We start from the raw sequence: 10,895 nt of genomic DNA, 5'->3' as shown, positions 1-10,895 counted from the left end.
ACTCTAAAGCAGACACCAACCAAACATGGAGAATAACCGAGATAGAGAACAACTTTTGGCCCTAAAAGGTAGGGAATACTTTACTCATAAAAAATGTAGATCTATTATGAATTTACATATATACGTCTAGATCTAGATCTAGATATCTAGTTGCTTGTTTAAAATTATATCATATCTAGTCTAGACTGACTCTGTTAGTGTACTCTAGTCTCAGTCAGAGAACTCTCAGCCAGTCTCAGCTCAGACTCTCTCATCAGTCTCATGTACACTGTAGTGTTATACTCCGTAAACAGTACACTATTTACTAAACAGTACAGTACTAGAGATCTAGATCTACTATTGAGTACTAGATCTAGATCTTATTTATTCATATTTTCTTTCTGATCTAGTCATATGATCTGTTTTTGTAATCTGAAAACAACACCCTGTAATTGTGGCTAATCTTGTCACTCAAATGGAGGCGAGCGAGAAAGTATTTGACAGGCCCATTAAATAATTTTAAAATCATGCACAGAGTAGTTACAAATTAATATGGTTACAAAGTCCTGTCTTTCTGGTTTGGATGTATTTGATGTTTCTAATATTTTCGGTAACTAAATAAAAAAAAAAAAAAAAGCAAAAACAATTTGGTTTTCACACTTAATGGCGACATAAACAATGGCATCCTGCTATTCGATAGGCTGCCATAAATTTTATTGTACACATTGTAAGCAAAAAAAAAAAAGGAAAACTAGGTCATGGGGTTTAAATTTGCATTCTTTTTTAAAAGCTTTAGGCCATATCTGCAAAGTTTTGTAAACAAATAGTTATTGATCACAGAGTTCCTTTACAGCCAATCAATATTTGTCTTACGAAATTGAAACATCCAGTTATAACTTAGGCTTGATGAAAATAAATAGAAATGTAGCCTTAAATTCAACAAATTATTTTCAAGTTCTCTGGATTTGCAAGTTTTTATTTTTTATTATTTTACGATTGCTTTGTTTGCTAAATCTAAAAAAGCATGTTTTTATTCCATGTCAACAACATGATGGAAGGATTCTCGTCAACTCGCTCGCCTCCATTTTAACCCACTTCTTTCCAGATTCATTTATTTCCAAAATGACAATTGCATGCATATCTTTTTTTAAATTAGACATTATATTAATCGTCACAATTTTTTATTTCATTTGAAAATTACTAACTTGAATAATAAAAGGGGAAATAACAAGATTAAATACTAGCAATCACTATATGATCTATCAGCTCACTGTTGATAGTGAACTCTCTTGCCTGAAAGTTGACTTAGGTCTAAGAAGGGGAAGTGAATTATCTATTAGAGATCACAAGCTACTGATCAGGTTTTAAAGCAGATATTTTTAGTCGCTTGTCCTTATGACTTCATTAAGATCGAATTACTCAAAATTAGAAGGGAAAAAGAAAAAATATAGAAAATATAAAAAAATAACCAAATACCAAAAATAAGTTTTTTTTATTCAAAATCAAATGCACTGAAAATAAGAAAATAAAACAAGCATGCTTTCTTTAATTAAAGCTTTGTTTGCTCTTGAGATCTCTTACATATTTCAGTGACCAATGCTTTTATTGTGGCATTGATGCTGTGGCTTTGTTCTATAGAATGGGGGTGGTGGTTTAGGAAAGGTGTTTCTTTAGCTACCTGGTGAAGTTGTTGCATTGGGTTAAAATTTAAAAGAATAATAAAAACAATCTATACTTCTATAAGATGCATTGTATGAAGTTTAGTAAAGTAAAGTTTGGTATGAAGTGTTCTGGCTTTATTAGGAATTCTGATTACTTTTAGTGGTATTGATTACCTGGTTTATGTATAGGAAGAAACCTTATTTTATCTGTGGGTTGACTGATTCACCTGTGTGCTAAATGCTTGATTTACTTGTGTACTGATTTACTTTGGGTTAATTAGCTTACTGACCTGTGAGTTGATTACCACCCACTCATGTTGCAAGCTGCAAGACTGCAGTATTTTTACAACCACAGGAGCAACATAACTTGTCAGTGTGGTCTTAAGCCTGTTTGTAGCACATTTTTTTGTGGTGTGGCAACCATCCCCCATATTTTGACTTTGGTGGATATCAAATTGGAAGGCGCACTAACCATTGTGTGGCTAGTTGTAGCTTTCCCCCTGAATGTTTTACTGTTTGTATCTTATGATTGATTTAGAAAAATTTAGCCTAAAGAATTTATCGACCAGAAAATTTGAAAGCTTGTACCTACAACATGCAGCATAAGCCTGACATACACAGTCTCAGTCTGTTTCTTTTCACCTTTTTCTGAGAGTTTGCTGGCTAGTGTAAATTTTGGATTAACTTCATTGTTTAATAGACTTGTTGTATTTGATCTCTTCACAGAAATTCTATGTACAAATAAGTTTATACATGCACAAGAACCATGATTTTAGAAGCCATACAGTAACTTTGTTTACTAAAAATGTGTCTGTGGACTAATATTATTGTTGTGGAAACCTATGGAGAATGCTCTTGAGTTTTAATTGGGTCTTGGTTGCTCATCACTTGTCTCTTATTTGATTATGGTACCTTTCTCTAGTTTAGTGGTAGTCACCTGTCTCTAGTTTAAAGAGATGATCACATTCCTCTTGTTTGGTGATGGTCACCTTTCTCATGTATGGTGATGGTCACCTTTCTCTTGTTTGGTGATGGTCACCTTTCTCTTGTTTGATGATGGTCACCTTTCTCTTGTTTGATGATGGTCAGCTATATCTCTTTTGGTCACCCATGTATTTCATGAGGGATGGTGCAGTCAAATAGTATAGCTTACAACTGCTAATCAGTGGTCTTGAGTTCGGATCTTAGACTTGAGTCTATAAGACTTATCAGCCCTGATGGGCACATGAAACTAAGGCATCTGGGCATAATGCTTACCACACTATCCCAAGGTATGCCAAGGTAATTGAAACAGATGAAATCTACTTCATCTGCCCCATGTGTCTTGAGCATGAACAGGAAAAGATAATGTATTCCCTGTGAACTGTTACATTGTTAGACACATATAAAATACTCAGAGAAGGCCATATTTTCTAGTAATCTAGAGATGCATTATTGACTTTTTATTAAGAAATAATGAAATAAAGATTCTCAGTCAACACTTCAACTGTGTAAACAATTAGTGACCAAAAATTGAGTGTAGAAAATTGTGGATAAAAAGATAAAAAAAACAAGCCATAAATACTTATTGGAAGAATTGTGGGACTTCACGCCAGTGATACCTGCTACTTAAAAGCTTACAAGTGAATAAGAAAGAGAATAAAAATCACAATCAAGATTAGCATATAAATCTAAACTAATTAAAAAAGAAAGGGTATTAATATAAATTGGAAATTTGAAAACTCATCTGCTTATACTGTACAAGACTATATTATAATGTTCCCATTAGTTGAAAGAGGTAAAGTACATCAATGGCACAAATATTTCCACTTGGAAATCTATATTGTACATCCTTCATAGACAGCTGCTTGCAACTTTTCTATTTTGCATATTTATTTGAAAATACAGAACAAAACAATGCATGTTAAATGGACCAAACATGGGGACATGATCCATTTTCTGCCTTCATCTGTCATCCTTGCAGTTACTTCCCTTGCATGTTAAGGTGTGCCATTTTCTAAAAGTTATATAGTTAAATACATGTGAAAACTGTGAAGAACATGACTATCATTGAGATAGTTCTACTGGACAAGTGAGTTTTGTTAACATGAAATGACATTGTAGGTGGGCTCATTATACAACATAGCTAGTGGTCTAACCACTACATCACAGAAGTAACTAGTGCTCTAGGCCTAGCAGTACAACTATAATATCACAATTTGGCTCAACACTTTGGACTAGTAGATTTATTCCGTACATGCTACTGATCCATTTATTTGATACATTTAATTATGGGGCTTTTAGCAAGTTACTCAAAATACATCACTCCTGCTCTCCTCCAATCCTACACCCAACCTACACCCATGTTACACCCATCCTACACCCATGTTACACCCATGTTACACCCAACCTACACCCAACCTACACCCATCCTACACCCAACCTACACCCATGTTACACCCAACCTACACCCATCATACACCCATGTTACACCCAACCTACACCCATGTTACACCCAACCTACACCCATCCTACACCCATGTTACACCCAACCTACACCCATGTTACACCCAACCTACACCCATCCTACACCCATGTTACACCCAACCTACACCCATCCTACACCCATGTTACACCCATGTTACACCCAACCTACACCCAACCTACACCCATCCTACACCCAACCTACACCCATGTTACACCCAACCTACACCCATCCTACACCCATGTTACACCCAACCTACACCCATGTTACACCCAACCTACACCCATCCTACACCCATGTTACACCCATCCTACACCCATCCTACACCCATGTTACACCCAACCTACACCCATGTTACACCCAACCTACACCCATCCTACACCCATGTTACACCCAACCTACACCCATCCTACACCCATGTTACACCCAACCTACACCCATCCTACACCCATGTTACACCCATCCTACACCCATGTTACACCCATGTTACACCCAACCTACACCCAACCTACACCCATCCTACACCCAACCTACACCCATGTTACACCCATCCTACACCCAACCTACACCCAACCTACACCCATCCTACACCCAACCTACACCCATGTTACACCCATCCTACACCCAACCTACACCCATCCTACACCCATGTTACACCCATCCTACACCCATCCTACACCCATCCTACACCCATGTTACACCCAACCTACACCCATCCTACACCCATCCTACACCCAACCTACACCCATGTTACACCCATCCTACACCCATGTTACACCCATGTTACACCCAACCTACACCCAACCTACACCCATCCTACACCCAACCTACACCCATGTTACACCCATCCTACACCCAACCTACACCCATCCTACACCCATGTTACACCCATCCTACACCCATCCTACACCCATCCTACACCCATGTTACACCCAACCTACACCCATCCTACACCCATCCTACACCCATGTTACACCCAACCTACACCCATGTTACACCCATGTTACACCCAACCTACACCCAACCTACACCCATCCTACACCCAACCTACACCCATGTTACACCCAACCTACACCCATCCTACACCCATGTTACACCCATCCTACACCCATGTTACACCCATGTTACACCCAACCTACACCCAACCTACACCCATCCTAAACCTATCCTACACCCATCCTACACCCATGTTACACCCTACCTACACCCATGTTACACCCATCCTAAACCTATCCTACACCCATCCTACACCCAACCTACACCCAACCTACACCCAACCTACACCCTACCTACACCCATCCTACACCCAACCTACACCCTACCTACACCCAACCTACACCCATTCTAGACCCATGTTACACCCATCCTACACCCATCCTAGACCCATCCTAGACCCATGGTTTTCTGAAAATGACACCAGCAATGCATTACAGTAAAAATTAGATGGGATGATGCAACCATTATTTAATACAAATAACAGTAGGACATGGTTTCAGGTTTGACTTGCACAATGTCAAGTTAGATTAAATTTTTTTAGAGTTTAAATGTTATCCACACAATTACATGTACCTTTAATGGTAATAAAATTACATTAGTATCCTAAACCTAATTTAATTGCTAGTAAAAAATGACCAACTACTATCTGGGTAATGGTCTGAATAAAATGCCCATGCAGTGGTCAGTAAAAAATGACCTACTAGGCCTACTATCTGTGTAATTGTCCTAATAAAATGAACATGCAATGGTCAGTAAAAAATGACCAACAAATGACAGTGCAGATAGAGATAAAAGTGAATGAATAAAAAGTCTTAAGAAAACCATCTGTACAATAGATGCTAACAGCTAGAACAGTGACTGTGTCTAAACACTTGCATAAGTAGGAAGTAGAGAAAAAACCAAACAAGTATAACATTTGATCAACAAATGAGAGCAACAGTTGAGTAACAAGTCATGCATTGGTTCTTCCCTTTGCTCGTCTGCGTTGGTTCTTTCAACAAAAGCTCATCGTCATTGGTTAAAAAGTTGAGCAGGAAATTTTGCATAAGACCGGCCATGACTGACGGAAACTGATGACTGACTGTCATAAGACCCACCAGCTCTGACAGAAACTACAGAAACTGATGACTGACTGTCATAAGACCCACCAGCTCTGACGAAAACTAATGACTGTCTGTCATAAGACCGGCCAGCTCTGACGGAAACTACAGAAACTAATGACTAACTGTCATAAGACCAGCCAGCTCTGACAGAAACTGATGACTGTCTAGTGGGAAAGGTTTTTGGCTTGTCGTGAGATCAATAGGTTTGTCTTTTGGTATTTGGTTAAAGCTGTCGGCGGGTGTGGGAGGTAGAGTGACGTCAGGAAAAAACTAACGGTTGGTGAATTTTACTTAAAGAGGTTAAAAGGCTGCAGGTTTGTTTGTTTTTTTATGTGATCTTAAGAAAAACACATGCCCTTCTCTTAAAGTCCCCTCTCATACAATAGGTGGGGCGTAGTTATGACCCTAAATCTCTCATACAATAGGTGGGGCGTAGTTATGACCCTAAACCTCTCATACAATAGGTGGGGCGTAGTTATGACCCTAAACCTCTCATACAATAGGTGGGGCGTAGTTATGACCCTAAATCTCTCATACAATAGGTGGGGCGTAGTTATGACCCTAAACCTCTCATACAATAGGTGGGGCGTAGTTATGAAACTAGTTTTCTCTCAGTCTCTACCAGCATCTTTCCACAGTTTTGTTTTACCTGTGTGGATCTTGATTCACACTTCGTCCCCCGCCAACTGTATGTGAGACTAGAGTTATCCCCCCTCCTTCCCCCCATGACCAGTGGTTATAACAGAACAACCCAGTCAGTTCAGCAAGCATTTGTTAAAGTCAGTAGTCAAATATTAGCACAAGACATATTGAGGTAGGAATTCGATGTTGGCTAGATGAAAGAGTGTGGCACATTTCCTTCCACATTGTCTTTTTCTCCCTTGTCTTAGGATTTCTCTGAATGTCTTATCAGCACACTTTCAGGTGAAATGTCAACGCAACAACAATCTGACGTCGCCACCACACTTCCATGTAACGTCATGCGTGTGTTGCTGTCAAGCCACTCACTCATGCACTCAAACAACTCTGATCGTGCACCGGACACTGCACTCGCCTTGCATCCATTAACGCGGTCCAGCATGGCGGTCAAGTACCGTCTGACCGAACACTTAACATCAATAACTCGACAGGCTTCCAAAGCTATACTATTTAGCCAATAACTTGTTTTTAAAAAAATCGAATCCCTAATGAGTTGGGTGCTCAACATTTTTTTTGCCTGGAATGTAAACGTAACAGATGTATGTACATACAAGCCGCGTATGAAGCCACCCGTATCGAGGGCGGTGTGTTTAGATCTGGTGGACATCTGGCCCTGCCGAGTTCTCCTACAATAAACCCAGCCTTGGCTTCCTCTGGCCTGCTCGCTCAGCTGAACACAAATTTACACGTACATCAGTTTATACTTGGGTAATAAACGTCTGCGCTCTTTTTTCGTGCTATATGTGAGTGGGAAAAAACTTCTTTATTGTCCTTGTTAAAAATGGACATTTCGGTCGTTGCGCGGATTTGTGTGGTAAATAAAACAATCTAATGCATGCTAGGACTGATGTGGGTACGAGTGACATTTAGCGAGGCTGGTTAATGATCCAGTTAAATAGTAGTCTGGTTCAAGATGAAACTGGTGCTAAACGGAGGAGGGGTGAGGGTGGTAACATGCAGAAATGTGTGCCAAATGGATCAATCTACCAGTTAGATGACGGCTATTTACATTCGTCTAAATAGTGCCTATGACTGGTTGTTACAGAAAATTCTCGTTAATACCAGATCCAACAATGCCTGTACATAACACCAAAGTCAGACCTTCGCTTTGGTTTGATTCGGACAAGCATCTCATTCAGTGAGTGACAAATATCCCATTCAGTGTGTGGCTTTGTGTATCGTGCTCGTCTTTTGAGGCGCTCATCTTTGTCTCTCGGTCATACAAAAACTGTATCCAACATTTCGTCATACAAAAACTGTATCCAACATTTCGTCATACAAAAACTGTATCCAACATTTCGTCATACAAAAACTGTATCCAACATGTCGTCATACAAAAACTGTATCTAACACCCACCCGTGGGACTAGATCGGCTGTTAACGAAATCCGCCCAGGAAAAAGCTATAATACAGTCACCTTCTGGTTGCTCATGGTACTGATGGTAGCATCATCATCGATACCGTCGGCCATCACGAGGGGGGCAGACAGGGTCGTGGTGCCAGGGGGGCTGACCACAGACGAACTGACCGAATACGCTTTGGACGAGTTCTGCAGCTCATTGTCTTTGTTGTTTCTGTTTCTCCAGTAGTGGAGCACGACGACCTTTGTTTTGTTGCATATAGCTAGGAAGACGAAAAGTCCAGGAATGGTGAACATGACCCATATCGGTATCATGGCGGCCAGATCGGCGTCAGGCTGCTTGAGAGAAAACCTGAGGGCAACCATGACAACCAGACAGTTGAGACTGGAGGTCTCGAGCGCGATGGTTTTGATGAACGCGAGGTTTTGTCGGCAGATGACGGCCATGGTGGCGCCCACCACACAGCCACAGAGCGGCAGTAGCATGGCGCTGAGCAGGGCGTAGGTGTTGACCAGCTCAAAGACGTACATGTTGATGTAGACGCCGAGCGTGATGTACAGGATGCTGGCCAGCAGCAAGAACGGCTTGATCAGCCACATCAAGATGGCGTCCGCTATGGCCGGCCTCAGCCGTTTGGTGCTCAGGCCCAGGATGTAAGCACAGAAAGTGGAGGCCAGCCAAATCTCAAAGTTATAAATAGGAAGCACACGCGGGTTGAGCACAGCGTCGGGGTTGGTCTGGAAATACTGGCCCAACACGAAGATCCACAGAGGGGCGGTACCTGCAAACAAAAGACAAGCTTTTATCCAGCGGAATTTATACAAAGTCCAGATTTATTTCTATTTATACAGCTACACTTGATCAGCAGCTCGCCATTAGTGCTAGGATTTGTTTACTTTCTTCTATATTGAGAATACATCTGGCAACTGAAAGTGTTTATCCGTGCCAAATTGGGAACCGTCGGCGAATATTGATTTTTCTCCGGAGGAGAAAACGGCAGCGAACATCGAGCAGCCAAGGTGTGTCTCCCTCCTTCTAGAAATGTCAGAGTCAAGGAAGTGTGAACCACTTCTTTGCTCGGTTTTTATATATCGGCAGAATATCAATAGTTCCGACGCTGAGATTAATGAAAGGTCTCGCCGTAGTGGGCGTGTCAACCAATCAGTACAGCTAGACTAGTCATGTGATCATGGCTTTATTCTTGGGGCTTGTCTTAAGCCTCCCTCCTCTCTTTCTTTCTCCTTCTCCCGATATATATATATATATATATATATATATATATATATATATATATATATATATATATATATATATATATATATATATATATATATATATATATATATATATATATACACACACACACACACACATATACACACACACTTAACTGCTACGTTTAAAGCGAGCCCGCTGCCACGCGTTGAAAAATGTTCCTCTGTCTCAGTGGTCTACTAATGTGAAATGACCGGTTCACGTGAAATACATTAACATCTTTCCCCCACCCCACGACTGGCATCTGGATGATTGGGCATGCCGTTTCCCCTTCACCGCACCATCTGTTTATAATTGCAGGAAATGGCTTTTTTTCTTTCTGTTTCACTGAATCGTGTTTCATTCGATGAAATGGGCTGTTGTTTATATTCTAGCAACAAAGAAATGACATGCTGTCAATAACTGTGTCAGAGCCATGCAGCCGGCCGGCCGGCTTTCTCTCTCTGGATGTTTTAGCTTTTCTTTCCTCTAGTAACACTGACGGTATTTTAGTTATCAACATGTTTTTTTTTTAAAATAGTATCTTTTTTAATGAACTTAAAAAATATATATAAATATATCTACATATAGATCTAGGCCTCGTTGTTATCTAATCGTCTAATCTTATCTCAAACGTTCTGATGATAAACTATTCTAACTGCCTAGCTAGTTCATGGCCACACCTGACTTACCCAACATGGCCACAGCCCCTATCAAGTTCATGGCCACACCTGACTTACCCAACATGGTAACACCTGACTTACCCAACATGGCCACACATGACTTACCCAACATGGCCACACATGACTTACCCAACATGGCCACACATGACTTACCCAACATGGTAACACCTGACTTACCCAACATGGCCACACCTGACTTACCCAACATGGTAACACCTGACTTACCCAACATGGCCACACCTGACTTACCCAACATGGTAACACCTGACTTACCCAACATGGCCACACCTGACTTACCCAACATGGCCACACCTGACTTACCCAACATGGCCACACATGACTTACCCAACATGGCCACACATGACTTACCCAACATGGCCACTGCCCCTATCAAGTTCATGGTCAAACTGAGCGCCGTGTCCCCATCAGCGATGATGACGGCAACATGGCTGAGTCCTCCCCCCGGGACACAGGCCACACACAGCAGACCGAAGCTGATGTCCTTGTGGAGCGGCAACATCATAGCCAGTCCAAAGGCCAGCTGAAACATAAACAAATATTTCATGCTCAGCCTCAGGTTGGCCGGATTTCATTGTCTTCTAGCTGCCCTATACATCTAGAATCCAAAACATTGAGCGTTGGATTGGTTTTTGTTTTACCTATAAAGGACAACAACATAGAGTGAAGTATGTTTA

At 40.9% G+C, this 10,895-nt stretch overlaps 2 protein-coding genes across 3 annotated transcripts in view; one reads left to right on the top strand and one right to left on the bottom strand.

The window, feature by feature from the left end:
* Window positions 1-8: 8 nt before the first annotated feature.
* Window positions 9-10,895, top strand: part of LOC131941625 (trafficking protein particle complex subunit 13) — a 77,132-nt gene continuing 66,245 nt past the window's right edge. For both annotated transcript variants that reach the window (XM_059300988.1, XM_059300987.1), the window contains exon 1: window positions 9-68. In XM_059300988.1, the coding sequence (XP_059156971.1) occupies window positions 26-68 (43 nt within the window). In that variant the 5' untranslated portion in view covers window positions 9-25. The remainder of the gene's footprint in view (window positions 69-10,895) is intronic.
* Window positions 5,355-10,895, bottom strand: part of LOC131941624 (uncharacterized) — a 40,036-nt gene continuing 34,495 nt past the window's right edge. The window contains exons 4-5 of the mRNA XM_059300986.1: window positions 10,570-10,741; window positions 5,355-9,044 (exon numbers count right to left, since the gene is read on the bottom strand). Of these exons, the coding sequence (XP_059156969.1) occupies window positions 8,305-9,044; window positions 10,570-10,741 (912 nt within the window). The 3' untranslated portion in view covers window positions 5,355-8,304. The remainder of the gene's footprint in view (window positions 9,045-10,569; window positions 10,742-10,895) is intronic.

Source organism: Physella acuta, unplaced genomic scaffold, assembly GCF_028476545.2.
Source record: "Physella acuta isolate Inbredline_101_S28 unplaced genomic scaffold, ASM2847654v3 ptg000367l, whole genome shotgun sequence".
NCBI classification, from domain to species: Eukaryota; Metazoa; Mollusca; class Gastropoda; family Physidae; genus Physella; species Physella acuta.
Note: the sequence above shows the minus strand (reverse complement) of the source record. Positions and strands in the feature narration are given on the sequence as shown.